General features: G+C 46.8%; 1 protein-coding gene across 1 annotated transcript in view; it reads right to left on the bottom strand.

Moving 5' to 3' along the window:
• Nucleotides 1-9,689: 9,689 nt before the first annotated feature.
• Nucleotides 9,690-22,702, bottom strand: part of LOC141145668 (uncharacterized) — a 46,247-nt gene continuing 33,234 nt past the window's right edge. The window contains exon 3 of the mRNA XM_073632512.1: nucleotides 9,690-12,115. Coding sequence (XP_073488613.1) covers nucleotides 10,485-12,115 — 1,631 coding nt within the window. The 3' untranslated portion in view covers nucleotides 9,690-10,484. The remainder of the gene's footprint in view (nucleotides 12,116-22,702) is intronic.

The following is a 22,702-nucleotide window of genomic DNA, read 5'->3' as shown; positions in this document are numbered from 1 at the left end:
AAGAAATATCATAGATAGTCAGGAAATCAAATATATTATTGATGCCACTTGAAAGCCTGAAGGTGCTTTTTGGATTTTGGGCTTCTCTATGGCAGCAAAAAATTCTCACAACATTTGATTCCAATACTCGGGAGGAGCGGCAGAATGTGTTTTGGTATGTAAATTTGGATTTTCAAATCTCCGAATTTCCGAATTGTCAAATTTTCGAATTTCTAAATTTCGAATTTCCAAATTTCTGAATTTCGAATTTTCAAATTTCTGAATTTCAAATTTCCAAATGTCTGAATTTCGAATTTCCAAATTTCTGAATTTCGAATTTCCAAATTTCTGATTTTTGAATTTTCAAATTTCTGAATTTCGAATTTTTAAATTTCTGAATTTCGAATTGTCAAATTTCTGAATTTCGAACTGTCAAATTTCTGAATTTTTTAATTCAGAATTTCCGAATTTTCGAATTTCTGAATTTTCAAATTTCTGAATTTCGAATTTTCGAATTCCAAATTTCCGAATTTCAAAATTTCGTAATTTGAAAATTCAGAAATTCAGAAATTCGTTTGAATGTTCATATTTTCATTCTTATTTTTGGATTTTCAAATTTTGGAATTTCCGAAATTTAGAATTTCCGTTTTTGATTAGAATTTCCGAATTTCGTATTTCCGAAATTTTCCAATTTCCGAAATTTCCAATTTCTGAATTTTGAATTTACAATTTCCGAAATTTAGAAATTTTGAAATTCCGAATTTCCGAATTTCTGAATTTCCGAATTTCTGAATTTCCGAACTTCCGAATCTTCAAATTTCCAAAAATTCAAAATTTTGGAAAGTCAGAATTTCGGAATTTCGGAAATTTGGAATTTCTGAATCTCAGAAATTCGGAAAATAACGAATTTGTCAAAATTAGTTAAAAAACGAATTCGGAACTAAACAAATTGCACATGTCTAATTTATAATTTAACTTTGTTTGACTCACCCCTCGCCCCCCCCCACCTCCTTTTTTTTGTTTTGTTTTTTGCTTTTTGTTTTTTTGTTATTTGTTTTTCTTTTCTTCTTTTTCTTTTTAAAAATTAAAAAGAAAACCCTCGCAGGAGGCAGAGAAACTCTTTAGAGCCGGGCCTTCCGGAATGTTATCTTCTTGACCCGTGTACTGTTTATCACCTCACTCGTTTCTAATGAGGTGAGTTTTTAACCAGTGATATATTTTGACATTGGTTTCTTTGGTCTCTGTATTTTCTGTGATTTATCTGAAAATAAAGTATTGAAAAAAAAAGACAACTTTGTGCAAAAAAAATTATTTACTTTAATAATTTTCAAAAAAGGGGTAATTTTGGGGGCATTTGTACTTTACTGGCATCAGGAAAAGCCCGGCTGTCAGTACATCAGGATTGATCAATTTTCAAAATATATTCCATAATTTGTAGTCACTATAACTTTCACAAATAATATACACTGATTTCGGTTATCTAAAGAAATTGAGCAGAATACATTTTGGTGTAAATGTATGAAGAAAGATTATTTATTTGCAAAATTTTATAACAGAAATTAAGAAAAACTTTATTTATTTTTTGGCCCTTTTTTTTTTTTTAGAGCAAAAAATAAAAAGCCCAATGGTGATTAAATACTACCAAAAGAAAGCTCTATCTGTCTCAAATAAGTATATATAATGTCATGTGTACAGTGTTCCATGACTGACTAATTGTCTTTCAAAGTGGGACAGCGCTGAAAATTGGCCTGGGCAGGAAGGGGGTTAGTTGTTCATCAAGCTGCATGAAGAAATTTGTATCATGTGACTTGTAGCTCCGGGTTCAATGCACCAGGTGAAAAATGATGAGGCGCTCTCTTTGGAGTGAAAGGCGCGCTCAGTATCTGAAGCGTCTTCTATTTCTTCTTTAACATTTTTGTGGTTTAATTGGTCTTAATTTTTTTATTCATCCAGCTTTCCAAATTCTGTTTGCCTTTAAAGCGTTTGTTAACCCCAAAAAAAAAAAAAAGTTGATTCTGGTGCCTTAAAGCAGATTACACAGCACAGTGCTTGTGCCCCCCTCTAAACTGTAAACCCCTCCCCCTAAACCTACCACTTCCTGTATGGCCTCTCTAATCAGACCACGATAACCAGGGCAGCTCACCCCTGATCACCGTGGTCAAAGTGCCTCCCTCTGTGATAGGCTGCTGTCCCCTCTGCCCTCCTCTCTCCCCCCTCCCCCCTTCCTTACTCTCTGTCTGTCTCTCCCCCCTCCCTCCGCCGCTATTATTTTAATAATAAAATATAAATTTCGTCACTGCCAGTGCCTCTATTAGAGGCTGGCATAGCACACTGTGTAGGTTTTATTTAAAAACGAGCGCTGTAAATACTGTATATCAGCTGTCTTCAGGCCAGTCACGTGACTCGCGGCCACTTTCCAGCTCGGTGGGTGTTTTCTGTGGAGGAGACGTGCGGTCACGTGATCTCCCTCTGACGTCAGAGGGAGATCACGGCCCCTCCCACAGAAGACATCTATCAGAGCTGGAAAGCAGCCGTGAGTCACGTGACCGGCCTGAAGACAGCTGATATTCAGTATTTACAGCGCTCATTTTTAGATAACACCTACACAGTGTGCTATGCCAGCTAATAGAGGGACTGGCATAGACATATATATTTGCCTTAACAAACACTTTAAGTGACCGATCTTTTTGCACACAAAACGTTCTTTGGGTTTCATGTTGCTTATTACTGTTATTCGGGTCGTTGGTTCCCAGTGCAGATTCTACTAGAGGAACATTTTCATTGCTCAGAATTTTAGTTTTATGCTTGAATTCCCCCACAAGCTTGTTTTCATCATCCGGGTAAGCATCAAGAGCTCCAAAAATTGTCCCACAGCTGTCCGGGAGTAGCAGAGCCGTCACATGAAATCTTTTATTTCTTCTCCTATAGCAGTAATTTAAAACTGTGGTCCACGGGTCAGATGTGGCCCTTTGCTTGCCGTTATCCATCTCTCGGGGTGTCATGCCTTTTGATGATACCAACGATGGGGCACCATTCCTCCCATACACAACAACATCAGGGAACCATTCCTCCCACACACACCAATGATGGGGCACCATTCCTCCCACACACACCAATGATGGGGCACCATTCCTCCCACACACACCAATGATGGGGCACCATTCCTCCCACACACACCAACGTCAGGGAACCATTCCTCCCACACACACCAACGTCAGAAAACCATTCCTCCCACACACACCAATGTTAGGGAACCATTCCTCCCACACACACCAACGTCAGGGAACCATTCCTCACACACACACACCAACGTCAGGGAACCATTCCTACCACACACACCAATGTCAGGGAACCATTCCTCTCACATACACCAATGTCAGGGAACCATTCCTCCCACACACACCAACGTCAGGGAACCATTCCTACCACACACACCAATGTCAGGGAACCATTCCTCTCACACACACCAATGTCAGGGAACCATTCCTCCCACACACACCAACGTCAGGGAACCATTCCTCCCACTCACACCAACGTCAGGGAACCATTCCTACCACACACACCAATGTCAGGGAACCATTCCTCTCACATACACCAATGTCAGGGAACCATTCCTCCCACACACACCAACGTCAGGGAACCATTCCTACCACACACACCAATGTCAGGGAACCATTCCTCTCACACACACCAATGTCAGGGAACCATTCCTCCCACACACACCAACGTCAGGGAACCATTCCTCCCACACACACCAATGTCAGGGAACCATTCCTCCCACTCACACCAACGTCAGGGAACCATTCCTCCCACACACACCAACGTCAGGGAACCATTCCTCCCACTCACACCAACGTCAGGGAACCATTCCTCCCACTCACACCAACGTCAGGGAACCATTCCTTCCACACACACCAACGTCAGGGAACCATTCCTTCCACTCACAACAACGTCAGGGAACCATTCCTTCCACACACACTAACGTCAGGGAACCATTCCTCCCACTCACACCAACGTCAGGGAACCATTCCTCCCACACACACCAACGTCAGGGTGCCATTCCTCTCACACACACCAATGTCAGGGAACCATTCCTCCCACACACACCAACGTCAGGGTGCCATTCCTCTCACACACACCAACGTCAGGGAACCATTCCTCCCACACATACCAACGTCAGGGAACCATTCCTCCCACTCACACCAACGTCAAGGAACCATTCCTCCCACACACACCAATGTCAGGGAACCATTCCTCCCACACACACCAACGTCAGGGAACCATTCCTCCCACACACACCAACGTCAGTTCCTCCCACGCACACCAATGTCAGAGGAACCATTCCTCCCACTCACACCAACGTCAGGGAACCATTCCTCCCACTCACACCAACGTCAGGGAACCATTCCTCCCACACACACCAACGTCAGGGAACCATTCCTCCCACACATACCAACGTCAGGGAACCATTCCTCCAACACACGTCAGGGAACCATTCCTCCAACACACACCAATGTCAGGGAACCATTCCTCCCACTCACACTAACGTCAGGGAACCATTCCTCCCACACACACCAATGTCATGGAACCATTCTTACCACTCACACCAACATCAGGGAACCATTCCTCCCACACACACCAACGTCACAGAGCCATTCCTCCCACACACACCAACGTCAGGGAACCATTCCTCCCACACACACCAACGTCAGGGAGCCATTCCTCTTACACACACCAACGTCAGGGAACCATTCCTCCCACACACACCAACGTCACGGAGCCATTCCTCCCACTCACACCAACGTCAGGGAGCCATTCCTCCCACACACACCAACGTCAGGGAACCATTCCTCCCACACACACCAACGTCAGGGAACCATTCCTCCCATTCACACCAACATCAGGGAACCATTCCTCCCACACACACACCAACGTCACGGAGCCATTCCTCCCACTCACACCAACGTTAGGGAGCCATTCCTCTTACACACACCAACGTCAGGGAACCATTCCTCCCATTCACACCAACATCAGGGAACCATTCCTCCCACACACACACCAACGTCACGGAGCCATTCCTCCCACTCACACCAACGTCAGGGAGCCATTCCTCCCACACACACCAACATCAGGGAACCATTCCTCCCACACACACCAACTTTAGGGAACCATTCCTCCCACACACACCAACGTCAGAAAACCATTCCTCCCACTCACACCAACGTCAGGGAACCATTCCTCCCACTCACACCAATGTCAGAAAACCATTCCTCCCACTCACACCAACGCCAGGGAACCATTCCTCCCACACACACCAACGTTAGGGAACCATTCCTCCCACTCACAGCAACATCAGGGAGCCATTCCTCCCACACACACCAACGTCAGGGAACCATTCCTCCCACACACACCAATGATGGGGAACCATTCCTCCCACACACACCAACGTCAGGGAACCATTCCTCCCACACACACCAACGTCAGGGAACCATTCCTCCCACACCCACCAATGTCAGGGAGCCATTCCTCCCACACACACCAACGTCAGGGAACCATTCTTCCCACACACACCAACGTCAGGGAACCATTCCTCCCACACACACCAATGTCAGGGAACCATTCCTCCCACTCACACCAATGTCAGGGAACCATTCCTCCCACACACACCAATGTCAGGGAACCATTCCTCCCACACACACCAACGTCAGGGAACCATTCCTCCCACTCACACCAATGTCAGGGAACCATTCCTCCCACTCACACCAACGTCAGGGAACCATTCCTCCCACACACACCAACGTTAGGGAACCATTCCTCCCACTCACAGCAACATCAAGGAGCCATTCCTCCCACACACACCAACGTCAGGGAACCATTCCTCCCACACACACCAATGATGGGGAACCATTCCTCCCACACACACACCAACGTCACGGAGCCATTCCTCCCACTCACACCAACGTCAGGGAGCCATTCCTCCCACACACACCAACATCAGGGAACCATTCCTCCCACACACACCAACTTTAGGGAACCATTCCTCCCACACACACCAACGTCAGAAAACCATTCCTCCCACTCACACCAACGTCAGGGAACCATTCCTCCCACTCACACCAATGTCAGAAAACCATTCCTCCCACTCACACCAACGCCAGGGAACCATTCCTCCCACACACACCAACGTTAGGGAACCATTCCTCCCACTCACAGCAACATCAGGGAGCCATTCCTCCCACACACACCAACGTCAGGGAACCATTCCTCCCACACACACCAATGATGGGGAACCATTCCTCCCACACACACCAACGTCAGGGAACCATTCCTCCCACACACACCAACGTCAGGGAACCATTCCTCCCACACCCACCAATGTCAGGGAGCCATTCCTCCCACACACACCAACGTCAGGGAACCATTCTTCCCACACACACCAACGTCAGGGAACCATTCCTCCCACACACACCAATGTCAGGGAACCATTCCTCCCACTCACACCAATGTCAGGGAACCATTCCTCCCACACACACCAATGTCAGGGAACCATTCCTCCCACACACACCAACGTCAGGGAACCATTCCTCCCACTCACACCAATGTCAGGGAACCATTCCTCCCACTCACACCAACGTCAGGGAACCATTCCTCCCACACACACCAACGTTAGGGAACCATTCCTCCCACTCACAGCAACATCAAGGAGCCATTCCTCCCACACACACCAACGTCAGGGAACCATTCCTCCCACACACACCAATGATGGGGAACCATTCCTCCCACACCCACCAATGTCAGGGAGCCATTCCTCCCACACACACCAACGTCAGGGAACCATTCTTCCCACACACACCAACGTCAGGGAACCATTCCTCCCACACACACCAATGATGGGGAACCATTCCTCCCACACCCACCAATGTCAGGGAGCCATTCCTCCCACACACACCAACGTCAGGGAACCATTCCTCCCACACACACCAATGTCAGGGAACCATTCCTCCCACACACACCAATGATGGGGAACCATTCCTCCCACACCCACCAATGTCAGGGAGCCATTCCTCCCACACACACCAACGTCAGGGAACCATTCCTCCCACACACACCAATGTCAGGGAACCATTCCTCCCACTCACACCAATGTCAGGGAACCATTCCTCCCACACACACCAACATCAGGGAACCATTCCTCCCACACACATCAACATCAGAAAACCATTCCTCCCACTCACACCAACGTCGGGGAACCATTCCTCCCACACACACCAATGTCAGGGAACCATTCCTCCCACACACACCAACATCAGGGAACCATTCCTCCCACTCACACCAACGTCGGGGAACCATTCCTCCCACTCACACCAATGTCAGGGAACCATTCCTCCCACACACACCAACATCAGGGAACCATTCCTCCCACACACATCAACATCAGAAAACCATTCCTCCCACTCACACCAACGTCAGGGAACCATTCCTCCCACACACACACCAACGTCAGAAAACCATTCCTCCCACACACACCAATGTTAGGGAACCATTCCTCCCACACACACCAACGTCAGGGAACCATTTCTCCCACACACACACATGTCGGGGAACTATTCTTCCCACACACACCAACGTCAGGGCACCATTCCTCCCACACACACCAACGATGGGGCACCATCCCTCCCACAGACACCTATGATGGGGCACCGTTCCTCCCACCCAAACAAAGAACGGGGCACCATTTCTACCTTGAATACCAACAGTGGGGCACCATTCCTCCGACTGATACCAACAACAGGGCACTTCTGCTAAGACCAATGATGTGGCACTATTCCTTCCACTAAAACCAAGGATCGGGTAATCTGAAATTGCACTGCACCTGGAACGCATGTGAATTGCACAGGAATGCACAGTGTGTTCCTGTGTGATTCATGGTGTGTACCGGCCCTGAGTTCTGGAGCCCAGTGCCGAAAAAACGTTCCCATCTGGCTCCACTAACTTGCCTGGCAGGGGGGCACTAATGTGGGCACCTGTGCGATTGCCCCACATCTCTAGCGGGGTGCCCAGGGTCCCAGATACCATGTTCCACCTTTTTAGCAGCCAGCATCTCATTAATTTGGGGGTGGGGGGAGGAGGGTTTCTAACAGGACACTGTATGTCCTAGGGGTGCTTTGGAAGGAGAGAGGACTTGTTGCCGGGAGGGGGAGGGGGTGGACAGATTTCATATCCAACCCGCCTCCAAGCACAAGTCCTCTCTCCTTCCAAAGCACCCCTAGGACATACAGATCCTGCTAGAAAATATCACCCCCCGATATCTGCAAGTATTCATCTTCAGCTTGTCCCCCTCACTCTCCTTCCTTGAGTTTGCTCTCCCAAACCAAATCCCAACCCCCCCCAAGTGTCATGTATAGTGTGTGTAATAATCACAGACCTCAGACCAGCGCAGAACATGCACAGTGATGTCTCTCCTCTTCCTGGCCTCCCCCCTGTCTGTATACTGTATATATCAGAGCCGAGGAAGGAGGGGGTGGATTCAGTCCACTCTACAGTGTGAAAGGCGGCCGGTGGAGTTGGATGTCGGGTGCCATACAGAGCAGAGATCGCAGCATGTGGGTCCACAAGCACCCCGCACAAGCTGCAAGGCGGGTGACCCTGGTGCCCACGCTAATGCGTCCCTGCCGGGGCAAGTAACTGTCTCAGCTAACTTCTCGGGGACCAGTGGCGGCCTGTCCATTAGGGTCACCCGGGCGCCGCCCCCTCTATCCTCGCCATCTCTATATGAATAATAAATAGCATGAATCTATCCATGGCCGCCGCAGCCATCCCACATTCAGGCATCTGGCCCTTTTCAGGACGCCGGGCGCCTGAATTACAGCATCGGGGGTGATTTTTTTGAAGCACCTGATTAAAGCCATAGGCTCTAATAGGCTTCAAAACAGAGTGGGCTCAGAGTGCAGAGCATTGCACCATGAGTCCATCCAAGTGTTACAATAGCGAATGAACATTCGCTGTTGTAACACTGATCTCCAAACTCCAATCTCTGATCTCCAATCCGGCCAGTCAGAATCGGATGTGAGACCTGTTTTCTTATTAGCTGAAAAGAGAAGACTTTCGATTGAGAAGTAGGGAGGAAACTGAAGCCGCTGCTGCCACCCTGGGGACCCGTGGAGAGCAGGGGAACGGTAGGCTGCGAGCATGGGAAGCTGCGATGGGCTAAGTGCGACTGACTGTCCCACCGACAGACTGACAGTGGCATACTGTTTGCCGCCCCCTCCCCCCCCCCAAAAATAAAAAATCCTACCGGCCGCCACTGTCTGTGACTTACTTCAAATGCTGGCAAGGTGGCTAATCTAAGAGGCATGGGAATTTACCACTCCCTCCACCCTGGCACCCTCAGACGGCTGCCCTGTGTGGCACTATTCCTTCCGCGTAAACCAATGATGGGGCACGGTTTGTTCTCACCAACACCATGGCAGTTTCTAATACCACTGGCCACAGTCTGGCACCTCTAAAGCATCAAGGGCCGTGAATTGGTCCTTTGTTCAGAAAGTTTGGAGATCCCTGTCCTATAGCACGCAGGTGTTCCACCATTGTTAAGGAACATCTCATGTAGTCCTTCATGTGATGGCCTATAATAATAATAATAATAATAAAGCAATAAAATGTCTTTAATTGTGACACTATTCCCGACTAAACCAATGAACAGCTTAGTCTGGTATAGTAAATACAGTTTATTTTTTAAGTTTAAGTTTATTTTTTTTTAAATTTGTTCTCTTGTGTATTTTTCTGTAGCTCCTCATTTCCTCCTTTTCTTCTTCTTTGCATTTTCTCCTTCTTCGCACTCACATATGTGCACAATCTGGTCATCATCTATTCTTGCAGGGGATATGAGCATCTGACATTATTGATCATTCTGTGTCCACTCATCTGTAGATGGATGTAGTCTGGACTCTTGTATACACTTCCATGTATCTTCTCTTATCAGTTACATCTTCATTTTTAAAATTGTCAGGTTAGCAGTTGAAAATATTGATGAAGAACTGTTAGTAACCATCATATGAGCTTTCTGGCCTTTTTTCTTCAGAGACTGTTTTGCTGACACACTGAGCTGTAGTTGTAGTTGGAAGCAGTACAGTATATGGTACTTTGGTTGTAGCCGGGCCCATAACCTGTTGGAAAGCTGCTGTAGATATGTCTTCTTACATCTGATGCTGAGGAATGGATTGCTTGGCCCTGCTCACTTTTTTTTTTAAACAGAAATATACACAGAGACAGGAGATGGGAGATAGGAAATTACACCCAACATACAAATTACAGCCAACACTATATTAAAAGTAAGCATTTCAGCTGACACCAATGCAGAATTACTACTAGCAGTATAATATATGAGGATTGTTGTTGCAGTAGTGTATGTTCATCTGTACACAACATGCTAACAAGGAGGCAGATAGAGAACAGCGAAATCCAGCAAAACGATTATTGGGACCTTCCAGATTTCCAATGGTTCCTTGTTATTCAGAAATGTCAAAAGCTCTGGCAGTTTCTACTATTAAGTTGTTTAAGGTGGCACCTGCATCTTGAGACTGAATATTACTGATAAAATTAAATCCTTTGATGGCTTTTTCCAGCATTTTGATTCTCTCCCCAAATCCATCCGTTCTTTCCTGATATTCTTTCTCTATGAGCTGCTGGATGTAATCTACGGCAGACATTGAGTTGGGTTTTAGGGCGATCTCCTGGAGACGTTTAAGAATTGTGTCGACCTTCTGAATAAGTTTCAGTGCCTCGTTTTCTGCCTTCTGAATCTTTTCCTTCAGTTTCATGAGAAATTTTTCAAGAGTTATCACCTTCATCTCCTCGTCATATTGTTTTATTATTTCAGGAAAAGTTATCACTTTAAGTACCGAGGAAGTTTTATAGTAAGACTTTTCTGAACAGTGTGCTGTAGTGCTATGGCCACACACACGACAATCTCCCTTCATATTAAACACTTCACAAAAATAAACTAAAGGGTTGAAATACACAAGGCAGTCTTTATGACATGTAGACTCGCACTCATTGCAGTTGGTTGAGTTTTCAGATGACTCTATCTTTTCTTTACGGCATTGCATCACTTCCATTTGAAAATGCACATTCTTTTCAATCTCCACCTTGTGTTCATTCAGAGCTCTCTCTGTTTCCTCCAGTTCATGTCGTTTAAATATCACCTCCTGAATTTTTTGAACAAGTCCATCCAAAGTTACCTCCAAAGCATTTCTTTCTTTTAGAACTTCTTTTGTTAGACTTAAATCTTTACTGGCTATTCCAGGCAAAAAGGCTAAAAGAAATTTTTCAATGTTTTGCATTCCTATCTCCCAATGTAATTCTTGGCCCTTGTAGACATTATTGCCCAGCTTATCAGGGCAGTTATTAGCGTACACCATGCTGTTATTGACACTAAAGTACACAGGTTTTCCATCTTCAGATTTTGCACAGGGAAGGTCAGCCTCCATAATTGCTGAGAGAACAGTCGGTTCCTGAAAATCTCCGAAGGTAGTGAAGAAGACTATATTCTCCTTGATGTCATTCCCAAAAATGAATAAAATGTTGTCATAGATGTACTTCTGTGTTGGAGTTAACCGAGCCGAAGATGACTTAACCACAAAACAAACCGCAGCGATTTCTGTGAATTTGCATTTATGAAAAAATTCTCGTATCTTCCGCATGATTTTCTCATCATGATTTATCCCTCTGGTATCTCCAAACCCCGGAGTGTCAATGATAGTTATGGAGTATGGGATTCGGAAATAATCTTCGTGGTGGATCTGGTAGATGGTGACACTCGATGTTTGGCTGTGAGCTTGACTCTTCTTACTAATATTCTCTATTAGCTGGATCCGGTGATCGTCCTTCCAGTCCGCACCAAGGATGAAGTTGGCAATAGTGTTAATCAGGGCTGTTTTACCAGATCCGGTTTCACCGACCAGCATGATGACTTTGTTTTGCTTATCTGGCTTTGGCGTTCCAAATTCCCATATCTTCTGACTGTTCACATAATTCAGAAGCATCCTGTAAATGTTCAGGGAACCAACCTTCTCTCTGATGTTTAGGCCCTCTAGTTTCTGCCAAACAAACCTTCCACAATCTTTTAGCACCGTTTTACCTATAAAATGAACACACAAACAGTTATTGATGATATCTTTATATGGTCACTATAGCAAGTTACCAAAGATTGAATATTATACAAGAGCACAAACAAACAGGGTATGGTGAGATTGGCTAAAATGAGCCAAAAAGCCCCCCCAGTGAAAAGCACAGGTAGTCAGGTTCCTAGCCATAATCCCACATAGTTGTTTCTATGCTAGATCTCCTAGTACAAGTCCATCTATGGACCTTCTGCTTCACTCCATAATTACCTCTGTATAGATAGTAAGCCAGAAACCCTCCACTACACTATCCCCCTGGTTTACAGCAGCATCAATCAGTAAGTGATCGGAAGTACTCACATCCGGTGCCCAGGGCGAACATGGAAAACTGCTACCCCCCTCCCGCTTAGATAGGACTAATAATAGTGTAAGGTTTGTGACATGCACTGAAATAGTACTAACATATCGTCCAACTTTTGAAGTTGAAATGAGGAACATTTCAGGGAGAAAGTGGCATGTGGTGCACATAGCGCTACAGCAATGAGTGGGTGTGGTTAAATTTTGATGGCCGGGAGGAGGCAAACTGGCACCCTTTGGGTGCCTCAACTGCTACACCCTTTAGCTGCAGAGGGAATGCCTGGGGATGTACACATGCTGTGGCCGTGATGTTTTGTTTCACTGTTGGAGTATAAATGATATCCCTTGTAGAACTGGACCCATGGTTGCGGCATGCTAGTGCAGGGTTGGAGGGATGAAAGCAGGCAGTAAGGAGGGGATACAATGGCTCCTTACCACCTGTCAAATGCTCTCTGAAGAGGAATCTGAGTGCTGATGGCTCTTTAGAGATCAAAACATGTGAACAAGCCCTTAAATATTTAAAAAAAAAAAAATGTTATATAGTTTTTATATTTAAAGTGAGGTCCTTCGCGCTACTAATTAAGCGAATAAACAATGAAAACGAATAATGTGAAATACGTGAAATCGCTGCAAGATCTGAAGTGTACACTAAACACAAAAAACAGTAAATAATGATGAAAGTGATCCGCGCAGACTTCTGATACATTAATATTATAGAACAATAATCCCAAATAGTGTGAAAAAGTAAACACAATAGCTGAAATCCAAAATAAAATGTGTATACATCAAAAAAGTCCATCAAAGTGATAGATTCATGACAATAATCATGAGTGTCCATAATCATGGTGAATCTTCTAAATAAACAGTTGTAGTCAGAGTCTTCGAGTGATAAAGTGATACTCCTAAGCACCAAGGCCTGAGGTGTGCCTTGGCCTGACTGGTCAGTATGCCTGAAAAGAGGGCAAAAAGACACAAATTTAGGTGAAGAAGGGAAGGTAACAATCCATCAAGTGGAGTAGCACGCGCACGGATGGCAACAGAATAGATCCGATAAGTGTCCGCTATGACCGGAGAACCCCCCCCCCCGACTACTGATTTGGTGATGAGACAGAACCCCCTATAGAACCTGCGAAACTACCCAGAACCAAACTAAACGTCCCGTGAACGATTGGATAGAGCCTGAAGCCCGAGATGACGCAGACATGAGAATGAACTGCTTGTGAATGAGAGGATGCGTGGGGGAAGGGTAGCAATGGCTGTCCCAAGGAGCTCCTGCAAAATGATAGCTGAGAAGATCGAAACTTCAACTGGACACCAGTGAAGTGCTCAGTGAAACCCCCCCAAACCCTGGCCTACCCATACTGGTATGGGGAAGTGCGAGGGTGAGTGCCAAAGGACAACTGGCAGGAGTTCAAATGCTAAATACCTGAAGGATGTGATGAAGTAGGTGGATAAGGCCCAAGCACTATGGCAATAAGCATTGTCAACATGGAGAAACCATGCCAGACACAGAATACTGGTCCCACCTGATTTGTTCGGGTGGTGCTTCAGCCTGTGACCTGGCAACCGAGTCTGAATCCTGAACCGAGGAAGGAGGGCCAGACTCCACCCCGGGGAAATAAGTCCCATGGCATGAAACAGTCATACCCAAAGTGACTGAAACCCCCCCTACCTGAAACCGGCTGGGGAACGGAAAAGATGACTGGACTGACCTCCCTGAACAGTCTTCCAGGCCACTTCCTAGACAAGAGATCAGAGCCGAAAGTGGAATCCAGAATTATGACGACGTTTGCCCAAACCTACCACCACTTAAGGACCAACAAGGGGATGATGTATGCCAATAAAGCCCAACCTGAGAACATGAACAAGAGAAATGACAGACAAGACATGAGAACAACAACGCCCCTCTGTGCCTACCTAAGTATGAGAACATGAGCAGAAATGTCAAGACCCCTGCGCGTGAATGAAACCTGATGATGAACCCCCCCCCCTCGTGTAAATGGTGAGTGAGCCCGAGTAACCTGCAGCGCAGAGACAGGTGATTAAACTGAAAAACTCAGGGCTGGTGTACCCACAGACTGTGGTGGGTGATTGTACAGATGTGGTGAATGAATGAATGCATCGTATGGTGTATGGTATACGGGCGAGAAGATTGTGGACAACAATCATTAACAAACGAAACCTCAGCCCCTATGGATCTGTAGACGTGACAGATCCTGACATGTGAGCCCTAGCTAACTGACCTAGGTACAAACATGAACAAAGATACGATGAGACATGACAAACAACGAAGATAAAAAAAGCTACCAGAGTATATGGCGTGACTGAACAACAATGCCCCTCTGAGAAACGGTGTAGGCTGAAACACCGAGCCTGAAACGCTATGACAGAAATGCTGAGACTGAACACTGAGGCAGAAACGCTATGACAGAAATCCTGGGCAGAAACGCAAGGACAGAGACGCTATGACAGAAATGCTGAGACTGAACGCTGAAGCAGAAACTCTGACAGAAACCCTGGTGCAGAAACGCAAGGGCAGCAACGTTAAGACAGAAATGCTGAAATTGAACGATTAGGCAGAAACGAAATGACAGAAATCCTGGGGCAGAAACGCTATGACAAAAACTCTGAGACTTAAACGCTGAAGCAGAAATGTCATAAATCCTGGGGCAGAAACGCTAAGGCAGAAATGCCATGACAGAAATCCTGGTGCAGAAATGCCATGACAGAAATCCTGGTGCAGAAACACAAGGACAGCAACGCTAAGACAGAAATGCTGAAACTTAACGCTGAGGCAGAAACGAAATGACAGAAATCCAGGGGCAGAAACGTTATGACAGAAATGCTGAGACTTAAATGCTGAGGCAGAAAGCCATTACAGAAATCCTAGGGCAGAAACGCAACAACAGAATGCTGAGGCAGAAATGCAATGACAGAAATCCTGGGGCAGAAGCGCTATGAAAGAAATGCTGAGACTGAACACAGAGACAGAAATGCTGGGGCAGAACACCATGACAGAAAAACGCCATGACAGAATTGTTAGGGCAGAAACGCTATGACAGAAATCCTGGGGCAGAAATGCTGTGAAAAACCCCTGGGGCAGAAACGCTATGACAGAAATGCCGAGACTGAACGCTGAGATAGAAATGCTGGGGCAGTATGCTGTGACAGAAATGCTGGGGCAGAATGCTGTGACAGAAATGCTGAGGCTGAACGCTACGACGGAAAGCTGGGGCCGAACGCTACGACAGAAACCCTGGGGCAGAAAAAAACACTATGACAAAAACCTTGGGGCAGAAATGCTGTGACAGAACTGGGGCAGAAACGCTATAACAGAAACCCTGGGGCAGAACCACTATGACAGAAATGCTGGAGCAGAAAACGCTATGACAGAAATCCTGGGGCAGAAAATGCTATGACAGAAATGCTGGGGCAGAACGCTATGACAAAAAAGCTAGGGCAGAACGCTATGACAGAAAGCTGGGCAGAAACGCAGTGAACATAAGTGCCGGGGCAGAACGTAGTGAACATAAATGCAGAGACTGCACGCCAAGACAGAAATGCTGGGGCAGAAACGCAGTGGACATGAATGTTGAGACAGAAATGCTGGGGCAGAAACGCTATGACAGAAATTCTGGGGCAGAAACGCTATGACGGAAATCCTGGGCCAGAAAAAATGCTATGACAGAAAACCTTGGGGCAGAAATGCTATGACAGAACTGGGGCAGAAACGCTATGACAGAAATCCTGGGGCAGAACCGCTATGACAGAAACCCTGGGGCAGAAAATGCTATGACAGCAACCCTGGGGCAGAACCGCTATGACAGAATGCTGGGGCAGAAAACGCTATGACAGAAATCCTGAGGCAAAAAATGCTATGACAGAAATCCTGAGGCAGAAAATGCTATGACAGAAATCCTGAGGCAGAAAATGCTATGACAGAAACGCTGGGGCAGAAACACTATCACAGAAATTCTGGGGCAGAAACGCTATGACGGAAATCCTGGGGCAGAAAAAATGCTATGACAGAAAACCTTGGGGCAGAAATGCTATGACAGAACTGGGGCAGAAACACTATGACAGAAATCCTGGGGCAGAAACTGCTATGACAGAAATGCTGCGGCAGAAAATGCTATGACAGAAACCCTGGGGCAGAACCGCTATGACAGAAACCCTGGGGCAGAAAATGCTATGACAGAAACCCTGGGGCAGAACCGCTATGACAGAATGCTGGGGCAGAAAACGCTATGACAGAAATCCTAAGGCAGAAAATGCTATGACAGAAATCCTGAGGCAGAAAATGCTATGACAGAAATCCTGAGGCAGAAAATGCTATGACAGAAATGCTGGGGCAGAAAACGCTATGACAGAAACCCGGGGGCAGAACCGCTATGACAGAAACCCTGGGGCAGAAAATGCTATGAAAGAAACCCTGGGGCAGAACCGCTATGACAGAATGCTGGAGCAGAAAACGTTATGACAGAAATCCTGAGGCAGAAAATGCTATGACAGAAATCCTGAGGCAGAAAATGCTATGACAGAAATCCTGAGGCAGAAAATGCTATGACAGAAACGCTGGGGCAGAAAACGCTATGACAGAAATCCTGGGGCAGAAAATGCTACGACTGAAATCCTGGGGCAGAAAATGCTATGACAGAAATGCTGGGGCAGAAAAACGCTATGACAGAGCTCCTGGGGCAGAAACGTCATGATACGAACACTGTGACTGAAGTGGTGGATGCCCGGGTGGCGTGTTGGGATCCCCCCATGATACCCTACATGAGTACCGGGAGATGAACAGGCGGGTAGGCGCCCCCTCCCCCATGAGAACTGTGAGGCGTGCGGGTGTCCCCTCCATGCTTGGTATAGTTCCAGGGAGGTGAACTGGTGGGTGAGTGGCAAGTGGGTGGGTGATGGATGGACGCCATTCCCCCCCCAATGAGCGCTGGGAGAAGCAGGCAGTCAGTTCCCACGATGCTGGCAGGAAACACCGATGAAAGGGAGAAGCGGGCGGGATTGAGCCAGGCTGAGATGATGGAAGGATGGACAGCCCCCCACATGAACGCCGGGAGAAGCGGCCGGGCGGCACCCTGGCCAGATGGAGCCGTGGGTGGTTGGAGGATGGATGGATGAATGCCCCCCGCTCCCCACCCCCCGGCATGAGCGCCGGGAGAAGCGGGCGGGCGGCTCCCACGGTGCTGGCAGGAACACATGGATAAGAGAGAGAAGCAGGCGGTGGGATTGAGCTCAGCTGAAGGGATGGATGGACGACCCCCCCTCCGCATGAGCCCTGGGAGAAGCTGGCGGGCGGGTCCCTGGCCAGATGGAGCCGAGCAGAAAGTGGGTGGAGGAAGGAAGCATGGATGGACGGACGGTCGTACGCCCCCCCTCCCCCCGACATGAGCGCTGGGAGAAGCGCTGGATGGAACATGGGCTGAAGGGGAGGACGGGCGGGGTGGCCCCCATGATGCTGGTGGAACCTGAGGATGACAGGGGGGACTGGCGGGCGGTCCTCTGGTGGTATTTTTGGTAGAGGAAGCGACATCATAGCTGCGGCCGACAGCCGCTCTGTAAGGAGGCCGGAAGTGACGTACGTCCACCCAGAAACGCCGACGAACCCTGGCCTGACAGAGGAGGAGGCTTAAATAGCCCTCTCAGACTCCTCCCACGAATACAGGCTAGCCTCCGGCTAGCCTTACACTTGTGTTGTGAAATTGCTAAATTACTAAATAGTCACATAATGCTCCCAGAGCCCTTACCTCCAAATGGAGAAAAATACACCGTGGATCGATGTCCTGGGATGGGATCACCTATGTGTCGTTTGTACTCCCAATTGATGTCCGTGTAGGTGGTTATGGACGTGGTTCACGATCGGCTGAGCAAGCCCTCTCTCTGCTGATAGCGTGAAAGGCCTCAAAATCTCGTGGTTCCGTTATGGACGTTCAGTGTTCGCCATTAAAGGAAATAAAAGAAAACAGGCCTCCCATAGTGTAATATGTAAAGATAATACAATTTATTGAAAATGCCAAGATGCCTCTTACATCGAAAAAGTTAAAAACAAGCTTATCTGTATGTAGCCGTGTGTCAAACACACTCCTTGCATCACTTCCGGTCTCTCAAACTTCCGGCCAATCCTTATGCACGTTACATCACAACACGTGACTTCATCAGGGAACAAGATGAAGTCACGTGTTGTGACGTAACGTGCGGTCAGCAGAGAGAGGGCTTACTCAGCGAATCATGAACCACGTCCATAACCACCTTCACCGACATCGATTGGAAGTATGGACGACACATAGGCGATCCCATCCCAGGATATCGATCCAAGGTGTATTTTTCTCCATTTGGAGGTAAGGGCTCTGGGAGCATTACGTGACTATTTAGTCATGAAGATTAACATCAATTTCACAACACAACTGTTTATTTAGAAGATTCACCATGATTATGGACACTCATGATTATTGTCACTAATCTATCACTTTGATGGACTTTTTTGATGTATACACATTTTATTTTGGATTTCAGCTATTCTGTTTACTTTTTCACACTATTTGGGATTATTTTTATGAATTAGAAGTCTGCGCGGATTACTTTAATCATTATATAGTTTTTATAATTTGACTATATTTGTTTTTTTCTTACATTTTTAACAGCTTTGTTGGGGGGCTTTGGTGAAATATCAAGGCTCTAAACAGACCCCCGAAGCTTCCCTTTTCAGACACATGTGGCTTGGAGCATGTGAAAATGCATGTTAGCAGATGTGTGTGTGTGTGGGGGAATGGGGGGGCCTTTAACCATACCTCCTGACTTTTGAACTTGAGAATGAGGGGACATTTCAGCGAAAAAGTGACCAGCGGTAAAAAAGTGTGTGTGGTCAAACATGATAGTGGGAGGGGCTTAAGGGCCATGGTTAACCAAAACCTGGGCTTCTTTGTACCTATAAAATTTGCTTTGATTGCTGTACCACTACAGGTCATGGAAGGCTTGAAGGATGGATCCCTACAGGGCATGGAAGGCTGGAAGGATGGATCCCTACAGGGCATGGAAGGCTGGAAGGATGGATCACTACAGGGCATGGAAGGCAGGAAGGATGAATCACAACAGGGCATGGAAGGCAAGAAGGATGAATCACTACAGGGCATGGAAGGCAGGAAGGATGGATCACTACAGGGCATGGAAGGCAGGAAGGATGGATCACTACAGGGCATGGAAGGCAGGAAGGATGGATCACTACAGGGCATGGAAGGGAGGAAGGATGAATCACTACAGGGCATGGAAAGGAGGAAGGATGGATCACTACAGGGCATGGAAGGCAGGAAAGATGAATCACTACAGGGCATGGAAGGCAGGAAGGATAGATCACTACAGGGCATGGAAGGGAGGAAGGATGGATCACTACAGGGCATGAAATGCAGGAAGGATGGATCACTACAGGGCATGGAAGGGAGGAAGGATGGATCACTACAGGGCATGGAAGGGAGGAAGGACGGATCACTACAGGGCATGGAAGGCAGGAAGGATGGATCACTACAAGGCATGGAAGGGAGGAAGGACGATCACTACAGGGCATGGAAGGGAGGAAGGATGTATCACTACAGGGCATGGCAGGCAGGAAGGATGGATCACTACAGGGTATGGAATGCAGGAAGGATGGATCACTACAGGGCAACTTGTTCCGGTACTAGGCTCCTCTGCGGGACGCAGCCTGGATTTGTGGGACGCCGGGATTTACTTGAAATTCCGGGACAGTCCCGGCGAATCTGGGATGGTTGGGAGGTATGCCTTTAGCAATTAATGGAAAATTAACATCTACTAATGGACAGTGAGTTTCTGTGTGTGTCAGGAAAGCCACAATTATGTGGCTAACATGCAAAGTTGTGAACCTTGCCTTATAGAGATTCACACCGGTGAGCTGCGGTTTGGCCGCAGTGTGATTGTACATGCGGTTTTAGGTACGTTCCCAATAAATTTTATTACACAGCGCGTTTTCTGAAAGGGCATCAAAGATGCGTCATGTAGAACTTTGATGTGCTTTCATGGAAAAAAAATGTATTGGGAGCGCACCTAAAACCGCACATACAATCAGTATGTTTTAATGAAGAGCAGAGTGAAGGACTGCAGGGAAAGTGTAAAGGCTGCATAAGGACAGGACAGTTAGTAGAGGAGTAAACTGGAATGGAAAAGGTGTCAGTCAAACAGCTGTGTGGAATGTCCAGAGCTGAGACCAGAGATTGTAGGACGTGCAGTGCACATTTATGGACGGGACAGCTGATGGACGAAGGTGAAGGGTTAATGTGAACAGTAGAATCTGTGCTGACTTACTATTGTGCAGGGCAGGGAAAGAGACATGCTGGTGAGTTGAGCCGGTGTTCTATCTGAAGCGCTTACCCCCGAAGGAGCGGCTAAATAATTGTTATATCCGCAATTCACGTTTATCACCCAGCTCATCGCAGCCCATAAAATCCAAACACAGTCCATAATGCTTTTTTCTCTTGCTTTATTAATTAACATGAACTGGGATAGGAGAAGGACTTCTTTTGAGATGCTCTTTTGTTACATTATCATCTTTTCACTGTCTCTTACGGGAAAACTAGAATCATTTGCGGATAATTAGGAAATCACCTTGTGTGATTTCTTCAATCAGGTAAGATGGAAGTAGATTTGATAGAGAATAGTTGATAAAGAGTCACTCTGAATAACTTCTTCATCTGCATGACTTTTCAAGAGCACTCCGTATCTCTATATGTGTGCTTGCAGCTTCACTGCTACCTTTTTATCACTACTTCCCATCTACATGGTACTTCCAAATTGAGCTAAGAAAGAGTCACTCTGAATAACTTCTTCTGCTTGACTGATTGGAATCCCAGGGCATTGCTGAACCCAAAGTCACAGGCCATCACCGCCTGTCTCACTGACTTGCGTACCAACATCCCTCAGCCTCTGGCAGTACCCTTCCCTTGGGCTTTCACTCACGTGATCAATAGTCCATGTGCCACTCATAAACGATCGATCGCCCAGTTTCCTTCTGCTTTGTTGCTACTTCTCCCGCAATGAATCTTAGCTCCTTTTTCTCGTTTATGACCCGCTCCCCTCCTCGCAGGGGCAGCCAACGACATCAGTGACTAAATGCTGTAAGATGTCATCTCTTCCTCCATGGAGACCGATTCCCCACCCTTCTCACCAGGGGGGAGCTCCGTTGGCTCCCCGGAGGGGGAAACCTCTCCCCTCCGGGAACCAGGCTGGCTTCTCCACACTCCAACAGGAAGAGCTCTCTCTACCATGTGACCCCGCTTTTATATGAGAGTCCCGGGCATTACCAAGCAAATTAATGATTGGCCGAGACTAGCATACAAACTACCTGCCACTCAAATGAGAAATGAGCAAAAACAGGCCTGCTGTAATGGCACAAGCCTGTCTAAATTTACCTGACATAGTAAACTACCAAGAAAGGTCACCTACCTAAAAGTAGGTGCCCGCTACATACACCCCCCACTTGAATCACAACTGTCCCCAGTTGTGGGGAATTAATTTAGAGTACCTCCTTAATTTTAAGGAGGAAAGAGCATCTCATTAGCTCAATGGCATGGGGAAAAGGAAAATGAACTTGAAAAACAATAACATCAATATCTCTGTACACAATGGCAACATAACACATTTTATACAATTTACATGGCCTGACTGTAGGTCCCTACAGCTAACATTCCATACAAGCGGAACCAAAGCACTGCTCCCTTAGGAGGAATACTCTGCTTACCACAGGCCTTCATCTGTGAGATAGACAGCCGTCACATCTTCAATATTCCTAAAAGAAGACACAAAATATTTCTAACTAATGCTAACTATTATACACACATTAGCAAAGAGAGGGGGTTATCATCCTCTACCAGGTAATTGAACAAATATACAATTCTTTATGACATATATGTTTCTGTTGGGATAATCCCTCCCTCAAAAGGAGTCCAGCAGTCCTCCTGCAGAGCGCATCCCAAACAGACATGCTCAGCAATTCAATCCGTCTGCCCGTTGGCAAATAAACTTTCTGTTTGGTTCTTAAACAATAGTCCTTATAGGAGTACTTGTGCAGCAAAGGGACTTAGCAGAGACAGCACACTCTAGTGTCCATAACTTTGTCCTTGTTAGGCACCATGAATGTGAGTCTCCTGCTGTGCAAAGTATTTGGGGAAAACCCACCCTAACCCACCCTAACCCATCTGCCATCTTGCAGTCAATCTGGGTATGAAATACAT

This window comes from Aquarana catesbeiana, linkage group LG05, assembly GCF_042186555.1.
Source record: "Aquarana catesbeiana isolate 2022-GZ linkage group LG05, ASM4218655v1, whole genome shotgun sequence".
NCBI lineage: Eukaryota > Metazoa > Chordata > Amphibia > Anura > Ranidae > Aquarana > Aquarana catesbeiana.
Note: the sequence above shows the minus strand (reverse complement) of the source record. Positions and strands in the feature narration are given on the sequence as shown.